Here is a 24,213-nt window from a genome sequence, read left to right on the forward strand (position 1 = left end):
TCACGAAGTGTCAGCAAATACAACCCTCTTAATTTTCCTCCTTACCCATATCTCTAAAAACGGGGGTACAAACGAGCTGATCCAGATTTGCTTCGGTTATGATGTCATAAGTGAAATGTGGCTGGCTTTACATTGAACTTGTTGCAACGTCATGCCCACGTGACATGTCCAAACTTATCATACCCCATAACGCAGCATTCACATGGTTCCTTTCCGTTAACGCTTGGCGGAGGGCGTGTCTGGCACTTGGGGTTAACGTGACCGACAACCAATCACATTAATCTCCTGCCTGGCTCCGGACACTCAAAGCAGAAAAGCCCACTTTCTAGAGCTCGAGTATTGCAAAAAAATGATTTATATGATGATTTATGGCATTAATGTCTATGGTGCTATTTTATGCAACATGCCATGCTAGCTTAATATAGGCCAGTGGTTCCCAAAGTGTGGGTCGCGCCCCCCTAGGGGGTCGCGGAGGTATTGCAGGGGGGTCGCGGGGGAGGGGTACGGTTTGCGTTTCCCAAAAACTTTTTGATAACAGTAGCCATGCGTGAGTCTGAGAACTGAACATTTTAAAATGGAAAAGTTTTTAACAGCGGGTCCAATCAAGCGTAAGCCTAGCTACTTTACAGTACGAGCCATCAAGCACTCCGACTCAGAAAAAGACGAGGAGATATGACGAGGTGTACATCGGGCTGGGCTTCACTAGTACGCTGGTAGGTGGTGAGGAAAGACCGCAGTGTGTTCTATGTTTAAGAGTGCTAGCCGCTGACGGTCTAAAACCCAGCAAGCTTAAACGTCACCTGGAGACCACACACCCTGAGCATAAAGACAAGCCGGCTGATTTCTTTCAGAGAAAATTAAATAACTGTCGTATCCAACAGACTAGTTTCGTAAAATCTGCGTCTGTCCCTGCCAAATGCTCAGCTTGCCTCCTATAAAGTGGCCTACCGTGTCGCACAGTGCAAAAAACCACACTCAATAGCTGAGGAACTGATACTGCCCTGTGCTATCGATATGGTTGCCACTATGATTGACGAGGCAACAGCAAACAAGTTAAAAGTGATTCCTCTCTCTAACAACACTGTTGGGAGACGCATACTTGATATGTCAAGTGACATAGCGGAGCAGGTCAACGATATGGTGCGTGCAAGCACCCGGTTTGCTCTGCAGGTGGATGAAGCCACCGACAGCAACAAGGACTGTTTATTAATCACATACGTCCGATTCATTGCTGCAGGGGACATGAAAGAGGACCTGTTGTTCTGCAAAAAACTTAAAACGCGAGCCACTGCTGATGAACTTTTCAAAGTAATTGACACTTACTTGCAAGAGGCCAATCTGAAGTGGGAGGGTTGTGTTGGGGTCAGGGGCGGCTGGCCCATAGGGGGCGATAGTGCACCGCCCTCCTTAAGCCAAACGAAAAAAAAAGAGAGAAAAGAGTTTATTTTGCCGGTCTAAGTCTTAATAGTATAGTCCAAACAGCAGCCTGAATATCGCTGCGACAATCAGCAGCCTGGATGTCACTGTCCAACCAGTAGCCCCGCCCCCTTGGGGCGATATCAGTCAGATTGAAAATCGCCCCAGGCGCTCTCATAGACTTACATGTTGAGACTCGTTTTTTCAAAAATCGAACGATACAATGCATTTCTATGGGCTCCGGGGGGGCTTGCCCTAACGTGATTTCGTCATACGCAGTTACGCACTGATGCGTGCTCGGCGGTCTCCGCCGAATCGGCGGTCGATCGGCGGATGATTCGGCGGCGCCGAATCATCATGGCTGGCAACTGCAATTCCATCGTTTCCCTGAGGGAATTACCGTTCAGTCGTCGAAGCAATGCGGATAAATTGGCTGTTAAAGAATTGGGACCACCCAGACCAAATTTAAACATCAAGCAGGTGTCAACAAAAGCGGGGAAAACATACAGCCGCGGATTTTCCCGGAGCTGGTACGAGCGGAAAACATGGCTAGCAGGTTGTGAAGTGGCTAACGCTCTGTTTTGCTACCCCTGTGTGCTAATCCACCCGGATGCCAACACTGACACCGCCTGGACAAAGACGGGTGTCACTGATATGCACCACCTCTCAGAAAAGGTGAAGAAACACGAAGCATCGAAGATGCATATGGACAGCTGCCTAAAACTGTCGGCATTTGGGAGAGTGAACATTGCCACACAGCTGGATGAGAGCTACAGGATAGCCGTGCGCCGTCACAACGATGAGGTGAGCAAGAACCGGCACATCCTAGGCCGCCTTATCGACTGTGTGAAATTCTGTGGCGTGTTTGAGTTAGCTCTGAGAGGCAAGGATGAGAGTGAGGGGTCCAGCAACGCGGGGATTTTTCGTGGACTGGTTGATTTAGTGGCGTCGCTGGACGAGGTGTTTGAGGAGCACTTAAGAACGGCCACAGTCTTTAAGGGCACATCAAAGACGGTGCAGAATGAGCTGCTGGATTGCATGGCATCTGTCATCAGAGAGCGTATCGTGGAGGAGGTGAGAGCAGCAAGATTCGTGGCAATCCAAGCAGATGAGACCACAGACGTCTCTACACAGACTCAGTTGGTGCTGGTGCTGAGATATGTAGATGGAAAACACGCTGTGCAAGAACGGTTCTTTGAATTTGTCCCCATCTTGTCAGCAACGGCCAGCTCCATTGCCGATGCAATTTTGGAGAGACTGAATAGCGTTTTCACTGATGATGATAAGTGTAAACTCATTGCGCAAGCCTACGACGGTGCCAGTGTGATGAGAGGAGAGAGAGCTGGTGTGCAGCAAAAGGTACGAGAAGAGTACAAAAATGCCCATTATTTGCATTGCTACACACACCAGCTGAATTTGATCATGCAGCAGGCCACTTCACACATCTCAGCAGTGAGAGTTTTTTTCTCTGACCTTGGTGGGATTTCCAGTTTTTTTACCCGGTCACCCAAACGCACAGCCCTTCTCGACCAGATTGTTGCACGAAGGCTGCCTAGAGCATCATCCACAAGATGGAACTTCAACAGCAGGATCGTGAGCACTGTCTATGAGAACCTGGGCGACCTCATAGAGTGTTTTGAGACCATCAGGTCAGACAGCACCTTTGACAGCACCACCGTGAGGGAGGCGTCTGGCTTCCTGAGGATGCTGCAGGATGAAGATTTTGTTTTTTTCCTGCAGCAGTTTCATCAAATCATGCCTCATGTTGACATGATGTACCAACAGCTGCAGAAGAGGGACATTGACATGGTGTTCATCAAACGTGCCCTGCAGAACTTCACCAGCAGTATTCAGGCCATCAGGTAAGATAATACAATAGAGTAATTATAATAATAATTATGCACATGTTCATTACTAAATGTCAGCATGCTGTGATGGCAATAATGTATAGGAACTCAAAAGTAATGAGCCAATTTAGTCATCTGCATTTGTGTGCATAAGTAAATTTAGCACATCCAGAAATAGTGATATTTTTTTCAGCCATTTCCAAAAAGTTGTGCAACACAAACAGTTTTTTTTTTTTTTTTAAAGATAGTAATTATTGATAATGACACTGACATACTGTCTCATTCATATTCTAACACTTTTGATCTGTCTCCCAGGGACCAAAGCTCCTCTCAACAGCAGCAGCAAGAAGCCCCAGGTACCACAAGATCAAGGAGAGCCTTGGGAGAACAAGAGAAGCAGAGGCTGTCAAAAGAGGTATCTGCATTCATTACTGACCAATGATGTAGGCATACTCAAGTGTTGGAACCAAGTGATAAAGTCACAACCTCTGTTTTTACAGTTGGATTCAGTAATTACTCACCCATTACTTGTCCATTATATGCACACAAGGATACAGTAATAAGTCTGCATGAATAACAAATACTTTGGAACTGTGAGACAGTAGATACAGTAGATCAGTGGTCCCCAAACTACGGCCCGGCCCGCGTTCAAATTCCAACCGGCCCGCAGCCTCTGTCATCAAATAATCAATAATATGCGGCCCGCCAGCACGTACTTTTTTTTTTCCAGCCTCGATATATCGCCATGTGCATGCCTCTTTGCTTTCCTCGTCTCTGGCCTCCAAACAGGCTGAATGACAAGAGGCTTCACTCTGTGACTCGGTCTCAGCACCTGGGCGCGTTTGTTCCGTAGCGGAATGAAATGAAGGGAGTGAAGCCTCTTGTCATTCATCCAGGATCTCTGTCTGTGTGGGGGGGAGGCGGGGCCGCTACCACACACACAGTGCTGCATGTGAGTCTGTGAGGAGCAACGCAAGGTAACGTCAGATCTAGCGACTTTTCCGGTGCTGTTACAAACACTTCTGGTTTGGAGACTCGGACGTGAAAGCACGTCATCACTGCTGTTTCCACCGAGCAGCGGTGCTGCCGTGAGCCCCTCGCCCCCGTCCCTACAGCCCCCACCGGCGGTGTCACGGAGCTGTGCCCGCTATGAGACCCGCTCCACGCCGCTGACACCCCCACCACACCCGTCTTAGAGCGACATACACAGCCTCAGTCACTACTCACCTCATCTACTGTGATGACACGGTCAATATCTATTCAAGTGCAGTTTTGTTGAGACTTGATTGTATGGTTATATATTTGAGTGCATCTTTTCTTAACAGAGACAGGGTCTATTCTTGTTTTTGGTTTGATTTTTATTCAAGTGCAATTTTTGATTTTTTTTTAAATATAATATAAAATATAATAATGTTTCAAATGAACCTAGATATGTTTAAGCTTCCTTTTTTTCCAGACATTTGTGTCATTTTATGTGGTCTTCAAATATGAAAAGAGTGATTTTGGTAAAAAAAAAAAAAAAGGTATTAAATAGTTAATTTGCATTTAATGTTAATGGTTCAAAGGATGTCAGGCTGAAAGGTCGGCCGACTCAGCCCCCACACATTTTTACTTCACCAAATCTGGCCCTCTTTGCAAAAAGTTTGGGGACCCCTGCAGTAGATCATGGCCACATTCATGCCATCACTAGATTTTTTTTTCTTTTTTTTTAACAATTGTGTGTTACTGACTATACATTTTTTTATAATTTTAACAGATCTGTGACACAATCCTTGGCCATGCCAAAGCCAGGTTCTCCTTCACCAGCCACCTTGTGAGTGCCGTGCTGCTAGAGGCAGAGCTGTTTGACCGGCATCGGACAACATTCCCTGAAGAGGCTCTGAATACCACCGTGAGGGCATACCCCATGCTACACAAGGAGAGGCTCAGGACTGAGCTTTCTCTCATCTACGAAAGTCCAGACTTCAGGGGCTGCTGCGGTGCACTGGCTCTGTACCAGGTTCTACAGAGCTACAACCTCCAGGAAACCTTCTCTGAGACTGTGGCGCTGTTGAACATCCTCATAACCACTCCGATGACAACAGCTGAAGCTGAGAGGTGTTTCTCCACCTTAAAGAGGATCAAGACATTCCTGAGAAATACAATGGGACAGGAACGTCTGAATGCATTGGGCATGCTTTCCATGGAAAGAGAGCTGGTCAGGAACATGCCTGATTTCAACGAGAGGGTGATTGATCGCTTTGCTTGCTTGAAAGAGAGGCGAGCTAAATTTCAATACAAGTGATGAGTGAGTGTGTTCTTAAATGGTGAGTTGTGTTATGTTGTACTCTCCAAATGTTGAATTGTAAATAGTTGTATTGATTGCATATTGCCAGCCAAATACAGTTATGTTCATAATAATAGCAGTGTGTTTAAAAAGGTGACCGCTTCATTACATGTATTTTTTTTAACAATGGGACTTTGCGGGGGCTTCTTGGTGGTAGCTTGGCTTCACATAGACGTTGTCTGATTGTTACAGTACTCACAGGCAATCTTAGATCTTCTCTGATCCTCCTGGAGCTGATCATTGGCTGATCCTTTGCCATTTTGGTTATTCTCCGATCCCTTCGAATAGTTGTTTTTCTTTTTCTTCCTCACCTGGTGGTGATGGTTTTGGCTGCCATTTTAAAGCGTTTGATATCATTTTAGCTGAACAGCCTATCATTTTCTGCACTTCTTTATAGGTTTTCCCCTCTTTTATTAATTTCTTAATCAAAGAATGCTCTTCTTCTTAACAGTGTCTTAAACAACCCGTTTTACTCAAGGACAAATGCACAGCCAGCATATGCAGCATCAGTTGCCTTGATCCTTGAATAGGGGCCATCTGTTTAACACCTATTTTTTTTCACATAATCAATGACCTCAATAGTTGAACCTGGCACTGCTATTTTTTTGAACACGCCCCTTTCAGTAAATGATTCAGTTTCACAGAATCAGCAGCATGCACGTCATGCCTGTTGGGTCTGTTGGTTTTCTATACCTTTACTAAACCTGTAAACTGTATAGTGGTAAATGGAATATGTTCTGGAAAATTTTGATTAATTACAGTTTTGATTATAGTATAATTTGATTTGATTATTGCTATGGCATCCATGATGGCTATAAATTGTAGACTGTGCTAAAAGTGATTTCAAGGGCAAACTATTAGATGACAAACTATCTGTTAATGTGTGTTTTATTGTGGAACCAAATGTATTGTATATTTTATGTCTGGGGTTGCATCTAGTGGTTGAAAACCAAATTAAACAATGAGATGTGACACTGTAAAGCTGGCTATCTGACTTTTATTTATTATTATTTTACCCATTGAATGGGTCATCTTAGCCATCATCACAACTTTTGCCCCCCCTGAGAAATTTGTCAGGAGCCGCCACTGGTTGGGGTGTGTACAGATGGGGCTCAGGCAATGGCTGGGAAGCACAACGGGCTCCAAGCGCTCATAAAGCGTGTGTCGCCCAACGTTCATTGGACTCACTGTATGATCCATCGAGAAGCGTTGGCTTCTAAACAGCTGAGTCCCGAATTGAACGAGGTGATGACGGACGTCATTGCCACAGTGAACTACATCAAAACGCGCCCTGTTAAGGCCCGACTTTTCTCTGCGCTATGCGAGGAAATGGGATCCAATCACACAGCTGTTTTGTTTCACAGTGAAGCGCAATGGTTGTCACGTGGGAAGGTTCTGTCCAGGGTATTTGAGCTGCGGGAGGAAATTCGGATTTTTTTGGAGGAGGAGGGTCATGACCTCGCGGTTAATTACAGTCATGAAAATTTTCTTACGAAAGTTGCCTACCTCAGTGACATGTTCCAGAAATTAAATGAACTAAATCTGCAGATGCAAGGAACCAACACCCACCTTCCGCATCTTGCAGATAAAATAAAATCATTTTCAAGGAAATTGGAAATGTTGGAGCGGAAAATTGGGGAGGGAAACATAGACTCATTTCAGAACCTTCATGCTTTTCTTGAATCCAACAACATTCAGAACACAATCGTGCCTTGTATGAGAGCACACATCTCTGCCCTACAACAACATTTTCAGAGGTATTTTTCAGTGAAGGATTCAGCACAATATGACTGGATCCTAGACCCCTTCACTGCAGCCGCACCTACTGACTTCAGCACTGCTGAAGAGGAGCAGTTCATTGATATCACATCAGACTCCACACTGAAACTGCAGTTTCAGGCCAAGTTACTGACTGCATTTTGGATTGGGGTGGAGGAGGACTACCCACTATTGGGTGGAAAGGCAATGGCAGTATTACTCCCTTTTGCCACGTCTTATCTTTGTGAGGTGGGCTTTTCTGCAGTGGCCTCCATAAAGACCAAATACAGGTCAAAGCTGGACATTGAGAATGAACTGAGGGTGGCCATCTCACAGTTGCCACCACGATTTGAAAAGATCTGCAGTTCAAAGCAAGCCCACACTAGTCACTGAGATGTATGAAATATTTTATGAAAAAACAAATCTGGGGTATTTTTTCAAATTCAGTGCAGATGTTAAAAAGATGAAATAGGTTCAAAGTTGTACAATTTAAAAGTAAATGTAAGTTACTTTTTTTGTTATTTTGTCACTCAAGAAGAGAAGTTGCAGTTGCAAAGTTGTTAAAACAGTGCTGTTGCACACAAAACACATGAATAAATGTTATTTTGAAGTGTCTTGTAATGGTGATTATGCCCTTATTGTTTATTTGTACTGTTTGCGTGAATTTCAAAATACATTTTCAAGAAACTAAAAGTTTCTGTGTTTAGGGGGGGCTCCAAAATATGTTTAGGTCTTAAAGGGGGTCCCAGCAGAAAAAGTTTGGGAACCACTGATATAGGCTACTGGATATGCCTGCTAGCTGTCCATTCAATGTTAAAACGAAGTACACTGGATATAAACTCCCCAAACAGGCGAATACATACCAGTATCACCCACTGTCCCTGCCAGCTCTCTCCATGCCTGGTTCCTCCTGTTTGTGGTCGTACAAAACCGGGTGATTCCCTACAGTTATTATATTTTTTCATTAATATCTTGATAAATGAGGAAATTAGTCGAGCTATATGGCTCATTCCAGAATTGGAGGACTTTTTGACATCAAAACTTTAAAAAAAATGAATCCTTTATTTTCTATTTTTTTGTTATGTATTTTCTAAAAAAAAGATAGTAAAGCATCACAAAAAAAGGATTTGGCCTGCTCAGGTCAATGGTACACTTTCTATTAGATATTTTATTTGTTGCTTTTCAACAGTGCTCAATGGAGGCTTCGACTTAAAAATCAATAGCAATCCACTTTAAATAAACAAAGATGAAAATTCAAAAAGGAATTCATAATCTGGGAAAATTTTAAAACATGTAGATTATGCTAAATAATATATAAAAATGTACTACTGTACTACTATCGTGCAACCCTGTTTCTGTCATTTCCTATTGATTGATTGAATTATAGTAACAGGTTTGCAATCCATCCATCCATCCATCTTCTCCCGCTTCTCCGTCAGGGTCGCGGAGGTAACAGCTCCAGCAGAGAGCCCCAAACTTTCCTTTCCCTGGCCACATCCACCAGCTCTGACTGGGGGATTCCAAGGCGCTCCCAGGCCAGTGAAGAGATATAATCCCTCCACCTGGTCCTAGGTCTACCCCTCGGTCTCTTCCCAGCTGGACGTGCCTGGAACACCTCCCTAGGGAGGCGCCCAGGTGGCATCCTCACTAGGTGCCCGAACCACCTCAACTGGCTCCTTTCAACGCGAAGGAGCAGCGTTTCTACTCCGAGTCCCTCCCGGATGACTGAACTTCTCACCTTATCCCTAAGGGAGATGCCAGCTACCCTGCGGAGAAATCCCATTTCGGCCGCTTGTATCCGCGATCTCGTTCTTTCGGTCATGAAACAGGTTTGCAAATCAATGCTTATTTTAGCTTTATCATTTAGGAATTCATGCTAGCTGCAGAATGTAATGCTACTTTCAAGGCAAGGACAAACTTAGTTATTTACCTAAAGAAAGATTACTTTGAATTGAATCTGTCTTAATGTGATAATATGAGTAACAGCGTTGAGTGGGTAAGAGTGCCACACTTGTTCTAGACCAGGGGTGTCCAAACTTTTTTCACCGAGGGCCACATACAGAAAAATATACGGAGAACTGGTCCACTTATAGAGGTGAATATTGTCTCCTTAGTTAAGTTATAAGTTAGCAAAACAAATCAAATGTAGGTGAATAATGCGCGACACTTGAAAACGCTTTCAGAAAACAACAGCCTACATCCCATCTCTCTTTAGGGTTTCATTAATTTTGCTGGCAGCTCATTCCTTAAAACAGAAGCCTCAGATTGCTGATAATAAGAGTAAACATGAAGGTTCAATTTCAAGCTTGTTATAGAAATAAGTTATTGGGTTTTGTTAGAAAATGTTTTCAATTTGAAATGACTACATTTATTTGAAATTAACACATGAATACTGGTTCATATATTTTAACATGTATTTGAGAAGTACAATTTAAGACAAGCTAAAGTTTAGTTTGTGGGCCATATTGGGGCGGTGGTGGCGAAGTCCATAGGGGCTTGGCCTGGGAACTGGAAGGTCACCAGTTCAAGTCCCCGAAAGACCAAGTGCCACCGTGGTGTCCCTGAGCAAGACACTGGTTACCTACACTGCTCCCCGGGCGCCGTACATAATGGCAGCCCACTGCTCCTAACACTAGGATGGGTCAAATGCAGAGACCGCATTTCGTTGTCCTAGTACTCTGTGCAATGACAATAAAGTTGAATCTTCATCTTCATATTGCATTATACTTTTAGAATTTGCAGAGGGCCGATTCAAAATGGCCTGTGGGTCGCATTTGGCCCCCGGGCCGTAATTTGGACACCCCTGTTCTAGACTGAAAGAATACGATACATAAACGAAAAATAAAAGAGAGGACAGTAGCACATGGCTTGATAATGTTATTTCCTCTGTGTCATGTAGGGACACACCTTCAGTTTAAAATTACTTACTCAAAATAGGTTTATGATTTAACAAACTGCTATGACAATTGCAAAAGACATGTATTAACACAAAAATAGCAAAACATTTAAGATAAAACCCTTTTTTAAAAGGTAAATTAGACATGCAAGTTGGTTACCAAGAAGTAGGGACAAGAGAAAAATGCCATTTTAGAGGGTTTTAGAGCTATTTGATATTTTAAATAATGAAACTATTGTTTCAGTCTTTATTATTTAAAATTGCATGGCTGATTGTTTTTAACATTCTAAAATAAATCTTGAAGTTAGTAAGAAATAAATGTCAATAGATAAACATTTATGTTTTACATTTTTTAAATTCTAATTTAAATTCCCTTCTGATGTCGCTATTTTGTCCTATCTTCATTGATTGCAATGGTATGGCTGCTTGTTTTTTTATATTCTTACAACTAAATAAAAGTAAAACTGCTTAAAACAGACGGTGCAACATCGTTACCACTTTAATAATTGCACATGGCAAATGAGGTAAAACGTTGACTTTTTGATTGTTTTTGTAGGATCTGCAACACGATGATGTATGAACATTCACAGAAACTCAGTGAAAAGAGGTTGTGTGTAAAAAAAATCGACAACTTCATTCAACACTTGAGAACATTTAAATAGAACATAAACAAAGATACTGACAGCAACATTAGGCACATGTGGGATTTAAACAAGCTCAACAAACACTGGATGAGTTAAAGTAACACTCATATGATGTCACCTGATGTTCAATGTGCACTAACAATTCTTCTTCTTGACATGTAAAGGATTAACACTTATTTTGAACCTCTCGTAAAACCATCGCCTAAAACAAGGACCTTGTAGTGGTCTTAAACAGCTGTTCGAACAACATAGAGCTTATGATTCAAAGTCTTTCAAATAGTATCCTGTAGTAGCAGCTGTAACAAAAAACAAACAGCAAATACATTAAGGTACCTCTAATTTCAAAATTAGATACAAAAAGTGAGAAAATATCTAAACGTCTGGGGCTTTCAAAAATATGATCCTTGTTATATTTTGTTACAAATAAAGTACAAACAGTTTGTAAAAAATAGATCACATTTTCCAAAGATGTATTTTGGAAATACAAGGTTGAACAATTGCAATAGAAACTTGTCCCAGTAACATTTACACATTTACTCAATGTGTAAGATAAAAAAATACAATATGCTTTCTATCAAATAAAAAAGAAGCCTTCACTTTTATACTTAAATTATAAAATGAGCCCAAGTTTCAAGTACAGTTCAGAAATATGAGATAAGAACAGTCAGAGAGTTTGTTGATAAAGTTAATATTGTGGTAAATTCTAGAGCGTGTTTATGATACTGTAGCAAGGTTGCAAATCAGTAAGAAGGACTTGGCAACAGTAGTTTATATTTGCATCAATGTGATGAATTATCCGGATTAATAAAACAGTTGTTTCAGCAGTTTTCCCAAGAAATTGCTGTAATGCAATATATATTGTGATGAATGTACTGTTCTGAAAAGCATAAAGTGCTGCAGGAATGAGTCCTCAAAAACAAGAATGAATCAACATTTCTGTACCTTATACCACTCCAGGTGTTGTTCATGGATTTTGAAGTAGTTTCAGGTTAGACTAGGGGAAATAGATTTGATAAATGTGTATGTTTGTTCATAATATACATCTTATCATCGTAGCAAAGCCAGTTGAACAAAGCGCTCCAAAATATCAAGGTCAATATCAGGTTAGCTACTGTAGATGGGGAAAACCAGGCTTATTCATGTCACACATTATAAAAGGCTACTGTTCCAACTAAATCCCCTTATCATGTGCCAAATTCAGAGGAAACTTTTCCTTTCAGTCTTTCTATTCACACCGCAGTTCCAGTAAGTAGAAATATGTTCGTCAAGGGGGGAGGCTGGTGCTGTCAGAGACATTAAGGACCAGGTTATTCAAACAAAAATAAGTAATCATTTTAAATGCAGGATTTGATAATAGCATCAGCAATTTATAGGGTTGTTGCCTCAATGTGATGAACATCTGGATTTGTAAAAAAGGGTGACCAAGGTACGTGCTAACAAGATGCTAAGTACGGCTACAGAGATTTTAAGGGACACTTGAACGCCATTATGTGATCACAGTGGTGGTGACGTTAGGTCATGTGACTCTAGTTTAGTTGGTTTAAAGCTTTTTATAACATTTATAACACTAGGTTTGACATCTGCTGATTGCATTTACGCTTTAATGCTTGAAGAGGTGTTTATTTTTATGGAAATTATCTTGCTGCCACATAGTTTACAATCTGCAATTTTCTTCAAAGTAAAGGGCCGATGCTAGCTTCCAAGTTGGCCTACAAAGTAATCATCCCTGCAGCACTCTATTGCTCACACCTGGATTCAACTACTGTAATTGATCCTGTATTTTTAGATGACTCTGAGCAGCTGGTGAGATTGCAGCACAAATAGAAAACAGTAGACTACACCATTAGTTGGCTGTGACACACACAAAGTCAGATTTCACAGAGGTGATGGCTCAGCTCTTTCAGGGATATCAGGGTTTTCAATAGCTCCTTTCTCTTGAGTAAAAGTGAGCAGCATGGCAGGCCATCCGTTTGTTGTGTTGCTTGGAGGACAGGGCGCCGTCCTGGAAGGAAAATTCTCTGAAGGGCACTTCTGCATCGGGCATATCATCGGAAAGCCCTGGCTCCCTCGCTGGGGGCCTCCACAGCTTGGGGTGGAAGCAGCAGTAATAGAGGGTTTTCAGGAGCAGTCCCAGGAGGTAGATGAAAGGCAGAGCTATGAGCAGAGCCAGGGCGTACGACTCAGTCTGGACAGGGTCTCTGTAACACCACCACGTCGCAAGCAGGATCCCTCCGTCTGTGGTGATGAAGGAGTGGTAGATGATGCTCCGGCCTCTGGTGCGACCCTCTGCTACGCTGAACCAGCTGAAGTACCAAATGAGCCCCACGGTGGCGCGGTACAGCCACTCCCCAAATGGACTGTCCATAAAGTTGGTCCCCTGTTGCCAGGCCCAGCACACGAAGACAAACCACTGCATCAGGAAGTGAACGCCGATGTACCCCGACAGAACCGAGGCGAAGAGAGCGAGGGCCGCCACACGCGGGGCGATTAGCAGCAGGTTCCACAGGAAGTAGATTACAGAGGAACACCAGCCCTGTTTGGCCTTGTCAGGGAGGAAGGAGCGCAGGGAGCGGTGGTAATCTACCACCATCCAGGCGATTGAGGTGGTGGAGGCAGCAATGCTCACAACTGCAAAAAGAAGAAGTTAAAGGATCAATGGAGCAGCCACGAGGAAGTAAACACAAATAGTGTTTTTATGGGCATAACTGTATCACTTTATTGGATATCACAGAGAAACAGTTGTTTCTGTGTCTTTAAATGTCTGGGATTTCAGTCTAAATCTAAATATATTCGGTTCATTAAAATATGACAGTGGAAAACGTGCAGGACATCTCCATATTTGAGAGGCTGAAACACCACTTCATAACAAACATTGGCAATTTTTCTTCTGTTGATTGACCATTTCATTATTTGACTCATTTTTGCAGCTCTAAACTTTTGCTCAAAGTTACGCTTTAAGTTTGATTTGGAATCTATGAATGTTTTGATCAATCAAAATAGTGCTAAAGTTCTGTTTGTTAAAAAGTTGAAATAACAAAGAGCAGCAGTATTGCTTACTGAGTCATGTCTGGGTGTTTTGCCATGTATTTCTAACTTTATTGACAGTAGTATTTGTTTCACAGTTTGAATATGATGTGTTTTACAAGCATCAGTAAAGCAAAGTACATTCATACAAATGTATTATGAACAGCGCGGGTGTTTAAGAGAGGGGGAAAGACTGTTTTGGATCGTATGCGCAAGAACTCAAAGTTGCGTCATACCTAATAAAAACACCATCCTCTATTGGAGACGTTTGCTTTTCCTGTGAGTTGAAAGAAGTAACTCATACTACAGAGAACTCACACTGTACGGTCCGGGCCTTGTTGGTTTGTAGCATGACGTAGATCATCAGTGTGAGCTGAGGAGCACTCTCACAGAACGTCTCGATGAGTCGGAGCATGCTCAGGTCGTGGGTCAGGTAAACAGCGTAATCTGACCCTTCCGCTTTCCGCCACCAGACCCTGAAGCCTTGTCGTATGGCCGAGATGTGCCTGCACATGTCAGAAAAAGAGTGTAAGGAACAGAACACGAGACATAGGCCGAGAAAAATGAAAACACATACCAAACCTATGCAGTTAACATAAGGTTGAATAGAAGCAATCTGTCATGATGCATTAAATGTCTGAGCTTTTCATACCTCATTAATTCATTACTTTTAATTATCTTATGGGACACCAGTTGCCACACCTTTCCTTTTTCATTTATGGTCACAATACATGTCAATTGTCATTAATCACTTGCCTGCCTGAACTATTCTGTAGGAATGTCCAGTTGTTTAACAGGTAGAGAGAGAAGTACTCCTACGGTAAAGGTTCCTGGGCCCGAAGTGCATTATTGCAGTTTTGTCAGGATTAAAGAGTGCTTGAATGATTAAGGCTGGGGCATTATATTTTGTGCAACCTGTTGTCGAAACACTTTCCACATATTGAGAAACCAGCCTTACATTTACTGCCCCTTTTTAAAACAGGCTGTTGGTTCCATATTAACTTATATATTTGCTATGAGGTTAAACCAACAATCAAGTGATTAGCCGCATTAGGTCTGCATTTCTTTTTTCACATGATATAATGGGTTTAAGTGCAGTTTCACACCACTATAGTTAGAAAGATCACATCTTCCTGTTAACTTTACTGAATGGATTCCAAAAATATGAGCATATTCAGATCTTTAATACAAAATATAAACCCAGTAATATATTAAGATGTAATATTATAGACACCTGGCAGTAATATAAGGTACAGTTTAGCAGCCACTTTACGGGCTGCAACATTGAAGTGGTGCACACATGATTATAACCCGGTTATATTACGCTCCACATTCTGCATAATAGCTCATTTTACTTTAGGTGCTTTGTTTATATTCTGCTAAAAAATAATAACGTCAATTCATGTCAGTAAAGGAAAATACTTTAAAAAACTTAACCTGACAAAAAAACAATGTTATTTATGGGCTTTTACTTTAGTAACATTTTGTATTTTTGGATAGGAGTAATTTTCCACTATTGCACACTTGTTGAGGCTACCTGCAAAGGAAGCCCAGCTGCAGCACATGTAACAGGCAGGAAAGCTTCACTCGGTCCCCGAACAGCACGGTTACTCCTCCGGTCTGCACGCTGCAGAACCCCGGCAGTTTGCGGTCATACTGGTACCAGAACCAGCTGAACATTTGGACCACGACCGACGACAGGACCATGAGGCCGACCAGAACCCCGAACCATAAGACGTCCCCTCGGCAGTAAAACTCGGTGGCCACCCACACGTCTGAGCCCCAGTCCACCAGGAAGGTACACACTCCGATCACAGAGAAGGCGAAATCTATCCACGAATACTTTGAAAAAGTCGCGCGCTCCATGACCGTTTTTGTCACTTAGCTAGTTGACCAACCAACCGAGCAACTGTTGAAGCTTAGCTAACATTCGGCTAACGTCCTGTACCGTTATTTCCCTCCCAGAGCGACTTCACATTCTTCAGTCCAGTGAAGAAAAAAGTTGCCAAAACGTTCATGTTGAAGCAACAGCGTGAACTCATTCAAAGATCCACTATTAAAACATCCAAGGAATGTAAGGGAATGTAAGTGTGTTAAAAAAAGAAGACATAAGAAGAGCAGCTGGTGTTATTGTAATGGTCCCTTGTCCGTGTCGTTATTAGCCCCGCCCACCGCCGTTCATACGTGTAGCAACAGGTCGCAAAATCCGGGATGTTAAGACTTTACCTTTTAAAAACCTTACCGCGTGTTAGAAAGACACCTGACAGATGAGTCGGTTAATGTCGTAACGTAACTGCATCATGAAATATTGTTATATTCAACTATCAATGAGGGGTTTTGTAATGTACTAGATGCATAAATGTGTTGGTTCCATCATTTTAAATGGAGTAGCGCAAAGCCTACCTACTTGTTGTACTCACCATGTTGTTTCCATTTGTTCTGTTACTTAATAATTCTACTCCACCACATTTTAGAAACACACGTTGTTCTTTTTCACTACCATATGTGTTGTGTAATTTGCATACTCGTGTACTTAATTAATTAATCAATCCCCGTGGGGAAATTCAGGAGTTTAAGCAGCAACAGAGTTGGAATGAAAAACAGGACAGTACAGTTTCACACAGGATAATACAATTTTAAAAAATCAAATAAAAGTACTTTGCCTATACTTCCTTTAAATATATCAATTGTATGCACCAACATCTGGGCGCATTCCTATTAAGTTAATAAACCACTTGTCAATTAATTACTTATATGATTTCAATTAATCTCGTCTCAATATTGATAGGTAATAAGATTCTTAGTTTGCGATACCTTTTACCTGAAAGACTGAACTCAGGCCAATAGAACCAAAACATAAGAGGACACGCCCCTGCAGCTCGGACCTATTGTATCAAAGGAGCGCGTGTATGTATGGTTGCAGCCTCGCGCCTCCGGTCTTGTGTGCACGTTCGGTTTTAGCCGGATCCTACATTTCGCTACGTTAGCGTACAGAAGCTAACAAACAAGATGTCGAGGGTGTACATTGGGCGATTGAGCTACAGGGCCAGAGAAAAGGACGTGGAGAGGTTTTTTAAAGGCTACGGGAAGATACTCGAAGTCGACCTGAAAAACGGGTAACATTTGTTGGTGTTCGTTGTTGGTGCTAAGCTAACGCCTGCAAAGGCCGAAAACGTGCTGTCTGGGCCTTGTTGGGTGTGCGGCAAGCGGTTGCTAAGCTAGTAGTTAGCATATGTTAGAATTTCAAATGAAAACCGTCTATAATGTCTAATGGAGTGAGGTGTGTGTGTTGTTACAATTATTGCTCTTCTTGAAACTGTATTAAAGCACATATTGCTGCTTTTTAGCTAACATTTGGGCTATCTTGGCCAAGGCTAACTGGTTAGCTAAGGTTAGACGTGGCAATGTCACTAGCGGCCTTGTGTATACCAAACTAACTATGAGAAACTAGTGCATGTTAAGTCAATCTCGTATTTAACTTCGATCCTACGAACACGCAGTACTTAACAATGCCGGGCTCTTATATTCAAGATATTTGGTACAATCAAGCGCGATATGTCTGTTCTTATCCATCGAAGCGATTTAGAACAGCATCGATGGAGAAATACATTATTTATGGAAGCTCTTTGTGTGTACTAAGGTTGTGTTTTTTTTTTTTTTTCATGTAACATCACCATCATGATTCACAGTACATTCGATCGCAGGAAACTTATGTGAAATTACACTATTGCAAAGTTTTTTTAAACGTGCAGCTTCTATCATGTAGACAAGTTGCACGTTTTTAAAAAATGTATTAAATAGGATCTGCTCAAAACCCAAGTTAGGTGCTAGTTCTTGGTATCAAGGGCTGCAAACGCGGATTATTTTTCATCACCCATTTCGTGTTTAGGCTTCAGAATTTTCGAAAAATGGCCACCACCACAAAGAACGGAGTGAACCTACTCGTGCTCGTTTTGCAGTACCACTTTCCACTATGTATGATATTGAATAGATTTGCCAATCTCTGTATGTCAGGCAACTTTGGAATAACAGTGTTGGCTGAGTTGTTGAAGATAATATTTGTTAACAAAATTCTTACAAAACGGTCCACTACTCTTCCAAAAAGCTATATCCAGTTACCATTTGCGCATGCCTGTGTAGTACACATGCTCACAGACTTGCGTTAGTATAACTGGAGAATTTATCTTTGTTTGATAATGAACCAAACTATTTATTCGTAGTTTTATAATCAATCAATTTAACCTTATCGTGATTCAACATTATTATCAAAATATAGTTAAATTGGCTCTATACCCATGGTGGTGTGTGTATATGTATACATACATACATGCATACATACATGCATACATACATGCATGCATGCATGCAACAATCGGTGTAGTTGAAATTGCATTTCAGTCAGTGAGAACTAAATCGCTACCAGTATGCCATTCTTATTAAATCTTAAAAAGCTCTTGCTACGCTTTTTAGGCAGTTTTGTTGTTGTGTTTTGGCCTGTTTAACATTTAGTTGTAACCTGATGTTAAAACATGTTCTCTTCTGTTGTAAAGGTATGGGTTTGTTGAATTTGATGACCCCCGTGATGCAGATGATGCTGTTTATGACTTGAACGGCAAGGAGTTGTGTGGCGAAAGAGTCATTGTGGAGCACACCAAGGGACCCCGTCGTGATGGAGGTTATGGTGGTGGTGGTGGGGGTGGCGGCGGCGGAGGTAGTAGTGGTGGCGGCAGCGGAGGCGACCGTGGAGGAGGAGGAGGAGGAGGGAGGGGGAGGAGGAGGAGGAGGAGGAGGAGGAAGAAGCAGCAGCAGCAGTAAGTGTTTAATACATAATTGTTTATTTTACATGAATAAGGTCATTGATTGGGGGTTTCATTCATTACAGGGAAACAATCTAAATTTCAAAGGGAAAAAATCTTAGGCTTGTCCTTGGTGGCTGATGTGCATTCAATTTACATCCCAGTGTAAGCATTAGAACACTGTTTTAGAACAGCGTTTGTTCATGTTGGTGGTAATTAAGCTAGCAAGTGTTGTGATTTTGGGCACGATATCGGTTTATTTAGAAAATGCAGTGCAAAATAAATAAGCCTGTCCACAGTTTTCCCCAATACGAACATTTCGATTATATGAAGAATCACTGTAATTATGTGTTAGTCAAATATGCAGTATTAATTCAGATTTTATATACATCTTCAGGTAGTGACATGAAGATGTATGAAATAACATTTTCTCTGTATTGTCCAGCTCTATCGGTATCTTGTTTCAGTACCCAATGAAGGAACACCAACTTTGCATCTTTAATTGAAACCCCTTACACTCATCCACCACGCCCTCCCTTTTGCTAATTTAATCAGTTTTTGCTTTTCTTCTGGCCCCAAATAATTCTTCCAGATTTTCAATGGCCTGTTTAACATAAAGGCAGGTCTCAGTTTCAGACAGGTCACTCCATAGAGTGTACGTGCCTTACCCGCTACAGCATTTAACATGTTCTTTCACCAGTTGGTGTGAAATGAGATTTCCATATCTGCACATGTCACAATTAATATTGTGTGCACCAAAGCCACCAATGACTTGAAGAAATATCTCGGGTTTACCATTTGATGGTTTGAAAATGCATTTACATTTGATTATTTGATGGGGAAATGGCTTACTGATGGAAAGGATATAAATGTCTTCATGAAATACTGTAAAAAGAACCATTTGATTGTTAAATATCTTGTAATCTATTGATGTCTTATTCCGTTTTTTATTTTATTTAAAATGATTGTCAATTTAAAGGTAAAGATTTAACAAAGAACCTCAATGTTTTAATTGAAAGAGTCCTTTGCTGACTGCCTGCCCCTATTGCTGGCCATGGTGTCCCCCCTTTCCAAGAGTGTGGTTTGACCATTCTGGGCCCCTGGGCAGACCAAAAAAGGGAGCCATTGTGAATGAAGACCGCTTTTCCCATTAGGCCCAGGCCGGGTGGTGAGGATGCCATGGGGGTTAGGAACAGATGTGGGTTCAGCTCTTATAGGTGCCTGAAAAAAAGAACATGTTTAGTAACAGTGAAATGTTTTTTAGATAGGGTAGCTTAGAATCTTGCTTTAGTTCACCGTAAGTACTTCCTCAAACTGTTTTGTTTATGAGATAATTTTAAATTTTCTTATTTAGAAAATACGCTATTGATGTTTTTTACCAACATTTGCTAAAATGATAATCTTAAGAATGTACTTTATAGGTTAAGGCTTTTGAGTATTTTTTTTTAGTACATTAGAAATTCAGCCTTTTTTTTGTAATACTTCTCACCTTTTGCTTTTCCCCTTTTTTTCTTTTCCCAAGTGAATATTGATATATTTGGTAGTGTGTAGCTTTGGAGATTAGCATAAATGCACCACCACAGTTTGTTTGGGGTCCTCATTTTTTCCCCTGTCCTTTCCTGTTACCTCAAAAGGTGGATATGGTCGCTGGGGAAGAGACAGATATGGTCCACCTATAAGGACAGATTATCGGCTCATTGTTGAGAATCTTTCCAGTCGCTGCAGCTGGCAGGATTTAAAGGTATGAGGCTTTCTGTTCCACTTTCATGGCCATTGAATACACCAACCATATTCTCTTGCGTCTCTGCAGTCACATCAACTTTATGATATATTTGCTTTTTTCTTAAGGACTACATGAGGCAGGCAGGCGAGGTCACTTACGCTGACACCCACAAGGGGCGTAGGAACGAGGGGGTTATAGAGTTCAGGCTCTACTCCGACATGAAGAGGGCTCTGGAGAAGCTCGACGGCACCGAGGTGAATGGTAGAAAGATCCGGCTGATCGAGGACCGCCCTGGAGCCAGGCGCAAGCGCTCTTATTCTCGCAGTCGCAGCCATTCCAGGTCAGACATTTTTCTTTTGTTTGCTGTAATTATATATGACTTCCTTATGCATACGCATGTGTCCAAAAATAGGACATGAGGAAGTTAAACTGCACAACAAAAAAGGTCTTTGAGAGAGGAGCATACGGTTCAAGATATTTAAAGAGGTGCTGGCTTACCATCCAGTACATCTGAATAACAATCATCAACAAACTTTTGCTAAAAGTATCTTTGTCTTTCCTCAGGTCCCGCTCCAGGAGCCGCAGGTCTCGCAAGAGCCGCAGCCGCAGTGAGAGCAGCAGTCGCAGCCGCTCCCACTCCAGGTGCGGAATCAGATCTCTATCAGATAAAATTGTATACTAAATAGTAGGGCAGTTGGACCACATTTTGGGACTTGAATACAAATAGTAAAGTCAACAATACATTTTCCTGCAGAGGTAGTAATCTGCAGAATACGTAGGGTCCAGAAGAAATATTACTCGACAAGGTGCTACATAAAGGCTCATCTGATTACACTACATTACGTCAATGTAAAGTAAGAGGAACTGCAGCTAAAGCAGGAAACAATACTTTATTTTATTTTTGCCCCACTCAAAAAAGGAAAGCATGCTGTGGGACAAACAATAATTTGAAAGAAAATGGACACGTTAATTATTTTGTACTTATTTTTAAATATTACTCATCATTTCTATGTGAAAGATCATCGGGGACAACCTTTAACCACATGCTGATGTTGGCATTGGAAATGCATAAGCCTGTGTATTCGTAGGTAAATAGTACGTTCTAATGAAAGGCTAAATTTGAGAATTCAAAGTGATTTTAAATGTGAATTCAGAGAAACGACCCTTCTAAATATCGGATAGGAAGAGCGTTCAAAAAATAAGATGCTGTGTCTTACAACTTTTGGGGAAATTATTTATAGGCTTGCTCTTGGCAATTTGATCTCCCAAATGGCACTGAATGCTACCCCTAGAGCCTCTCAGCAGCTGCCAGTACAATACACACAAGACTTTGGCACTCTGGTTGGTAGTAAGATGAGAGAACGTGTATAAATAGATTTTCACAAGTCAATGAAAGTAGATTTAGAGTATAGCTGATGATGCTAGTAGTAGCAGCATGATATCTACAGCTGTATAAGTGTAGCCTGATCTGTCCACTGATGGCTCATCAGGGTGCAATAAAGACACAACTGAATTTCTCACTGTTCTCAATGCCATCTTGCATTTTGAACTCAGAGCCCTCTTGTACTTACTGTTATTGGGTTCAAACCTTTATTTGATATTCCTTTTTTTTATTAATATAGATGTTAAATACAATTCATATACCTGTTTCTCCAGCAATGAATGTGCCTCCTTAGTGGACCGTCGGTTGAACTGTCTGAAATGTATTTATTTTATTTGTTATTTTGTCCACAGAGCGGCGTCCCGCTCCCGCAGCCGATCTCGTAGCAAGAAGAATAAGGTGAAGGGAAAGAAGGAGGATGAAGAGCGCAGCAATGGCGCTCCGAAGAACAAGGACCGCAGCAGGAGCCGCAGCCCCAAGAGCCGCAGCCCCAAGAGCCGCAGCCCCAAAAGCAAAAAGAGCAAGAAAGACGGCAAGAAGAAGAAGGATGATTCCAGGTCCAGGTCTCGCTCCCGCTCTCGCTCTAGGTCTCGCTCCAGGTCTCGCTCTAGATCAGGAATTAAAGATCGCTCCAGGAAATCTGGCTCCAAGGGCCGCGAGCCAGCCAAGAGCGACGACGAGGGGGGCGAGCCAGAGAGGGGCTCCCGCTCTCGTTCCCGCTCCCCCGCTGAATCCAAATCCAGAGCCAGGTCTAAATCAAAGTCTAAGTCCAAATCACGCTCCCCCACACCTGCCAAAGCCCGCTCCCACTCCCGCTCTGCCTCCCGTTCAGAGTCCCACTCCAAATCCCGCTCCCAGTCTCGTTCTCGCTCCCGTTCCCGCTCTTAGTTCAGATTTTGGACCGTATGTCATGAGCCCTTATCCCAGTGTCTGCCCCCTGCCCTCCATTTACATTCCCCAGACCCCACAACACTATCCCTGGCCCTGTTTTTGATAAATAGCTGTAGAATTCCAGGCATTTGTGCTTGATGTCTTTTATGCACATGCTACTCCATTTCATTTGACTTTTACTCAACATATTTTTTCATTAGAGCTGTATCGTATGGGGGTGTTTGTAAAATAACAGGGTGCAATCTCAGTTTTATAAGTTTAAATGATGGTATGGTATGTGTCTTAGCATTTTTTTAATCAAATGTAGAAGCATATGGTTGGTGGGAATAAGTCCCAACGTCTCCTCACCTTTTGTGAAATTCTTGTATCGTTTTATTTCCGATTAAAATGAAATGCCTGTTCTAAATTTCTTGGCTTTGTGTTTTTGTATTGTATTTGTATCTGTTTTTAATCCAGTGGATATTATCGTGACAAGTTTACACGTGCTAACAGCTGCTAACGTCCGTGCTGATAAGCAGGCTCATTTTCTTACAGCCGCTCGTAGAGTTTACCACAAAATACACTATATAAACAAAAGTATTGGGACGGCTGTATAAAATCAAGCAACCTGGAGTGGTGTAAAGCCGCCACTGGACTCTGGAGCGACCAATCATGCTTCTCTATCTGGCAGTCTGTTTTGTGAGTCTGGGGTTGGCGATGCCAGGAGAATGTGACTTGACTGACTGCATTGTGCCAACTATAAAGTTTGGAGGAAGGGTAATGCTATGGGATGTTTTTGTGGGGTTGGCCTAGGCTCCTTGGTTCCAGTGAAGGGGATTCTTAATGCTTTCTTACCAAGTCATTCTGGACCATTCTATGCTTCCAACTTTGTGGAAACAGTTTGGGGAAGGCCCTCTTCTGTTCCAGCATGACTGTGCCCCAGGGCACAAAGCAAAGTCCATAAAGGCATGGTGGGAGGAGTTTGGCCCTCATCCAACATCAGTCTGACCTCACAAATGCTTTTCTGGATGAAAGGGCAAAAATTCTCTGACCCTCTAAAATCTTGAAGAAAGCCTTCGCAGAAGAGTGGAAGCTGTTACAGCTGCAAAGGGGGAACAACGTTATGCCTAAGAATTTGGGATGTGATAAAAGCTCTTGTACAGTAGGTGTAACGTGTAGTTGTCTCAATACTTTTATAGTGAGTGTGTGTTAATGACACTTTCAACCTACAGCCATATTACATAAACCCCTTATATTTCTGTATCACTTAAAAGGTATTCACCGGACAGCTGTGTGGTGCTTTGCATTGAACTTGTCAGGGTTTGGTGTTAATTGATTTGAACTGGACAGTTCTAATAACTTCTTTGCAAACATAATAAAACGTGAAAAGGAACGTTATTTGGATTTTAAAACATATATGATATATATAATAAATATCTAGCATAATCTAAAAAAGTCGAGTTTTGAAATAGAAACCGTGACCTACTTAGAATTCTGAGGTCCAATGTTCAAAGTATACCCAAACAAATTCA

At 41.9% G+C, this 24,213-nt stretch overlaps 3 protein-coding genes across 3 annotated transcripts; 2 read left to right on the top strand and 1 right to left on the bottom strand.

The window, feature by feature from the left end:
• The first annotated feature begins 1,014 nt into the window (after positions 1–1,014).
• On the top strand, positions 1,015–7,034 carry LOC134875225 (zinc finger MYM-type protein 1-like). The gene is made up of 4 exons (XM_063899699.1): positions 1,015–1,362; positions 1,696–3,278; positions 3,579–3,678; positions 5,020–7,034. Exons 1-4 carry the CDS (start codon positions 1,015–1,017, stop codon positions 5,545–5,547), a joined length of 2,559 nt encoding a protein of 852 aa, XP_063755769.1. The 3' UTR covers positions 5,548–7,034.
• A 3,817-nt stretch (positions 7,035–10,851) lies between these two features.
• Positions 10,852–16,065, bottom strand: xkr8.3 (XK related 8, tandem duplicate 3). The gene is made up of 3 exons (XM_063898398.1): positions 15,449–16,065; positions 14,230–14,417; positions 10,852–13,515 (listed from the first exon to the last, which is right to left on the bottom strand). The coding sequence occupies exons 1-3, from the start codon at positions 15,775–15,777 to the stop codon at positions 12,806–12,808; spliced, it is 1,227 nt and encodes a 408-aa protein (XP_063754468.1). The 5' UTR covers positions 15,778–16,065; the 3' UTR covers positions 10,852–12,805.
• A 732-nt stretch (positions 16,066–16,797) lies between these two features.
• Positions 16,798–23,108, top strand: LOC134874742 (serine/arginine-rich splicing factor 6-like). The gene is given in 7 exon segments (XM_063898892.1): positions 16,798–17,027; positions 18,462–18,654; positions 18,656–18,722; positions 20,342–20,448; positions 20,556–20,770; positions 20,995–21,072; positions 22,165–23,108. Coding segments are annotated over 7 exon segments (1,302 nt in total). The 5' UTR covers positions 16,798–16,920; the 3' UTR covers positions 22,700–23,108.
• Positions 23,109–24,213: the final 1,105 nt, after the last annotated feature.

Source organism: Eleginops maclovinus, chromosome 13 (assembly GCF_036324505.1).
Source record: "Eleginops maclovinus isolate JMC-PN-2008 ecotype Puerto Natales chromosome 13, JC_Emac_rtc_rv5, whole genome shotgun sequence".
In the NCBI taxonomy this organism is placed as follows: Eukaryota; Metazoa; Chordata; class Actinopteri; order Perciformes; family Eleginopidae; genus Eleginops; species Eleginops maclovinus.

What these genes read in the sequence shown, in the direction of transcription:
- LOC134875225 (XM_063899699.1), top strand. Translation starts at nt 1,015, where the DNA reads ATGGTTGCCACTATGATTGACGAGGCAACAGCAAACAAGTTAAAAGTG. An exon ending in AGTGGGAGGGTTGTGTTGGG is followed by an intron (nt 1,363 to 1,695) that starts GTCAGGGGCGGC and finishes CGTCATACGCAG; the next exon opens with TTACGCACTGATGCGTGCTC. An exon ending in AGCAGAGGCTGTCAAAAGAG is followed by an intron (nt 3,679 to 5,019) that starts GTATCTGCATTC and finishes TAATTTTAACAG; the next exon opens with ATCTGTGACACAATCCTTGG.
- xkr8.3 (XM_063898398.1), bottom strand. Translation starts at nt 15,777, where the DNA reads ATGGAGCGCGCGACTTTTTCAAAGTATTCGTGGATAGATTTCGCCTTC. An exon ending in CAGCTGGGCTTCCTTTGCAG is followed by an intron (nt 14,418 to 15,448) that starts GTAGCCTCAACA and finishes TGACATGTGCAG; the next exon opens with GCACATCTCGGCCATACGAC. An exon ending in CAAGGCCCGGACCGTACAGT is followed by an intron (nt 13,516 to 14,229) that starts GTGAGTTCTCTG and finishes TTCTTTTTGCAG; the next exon opens with TTGTGAGCATTGCTGCCTCC.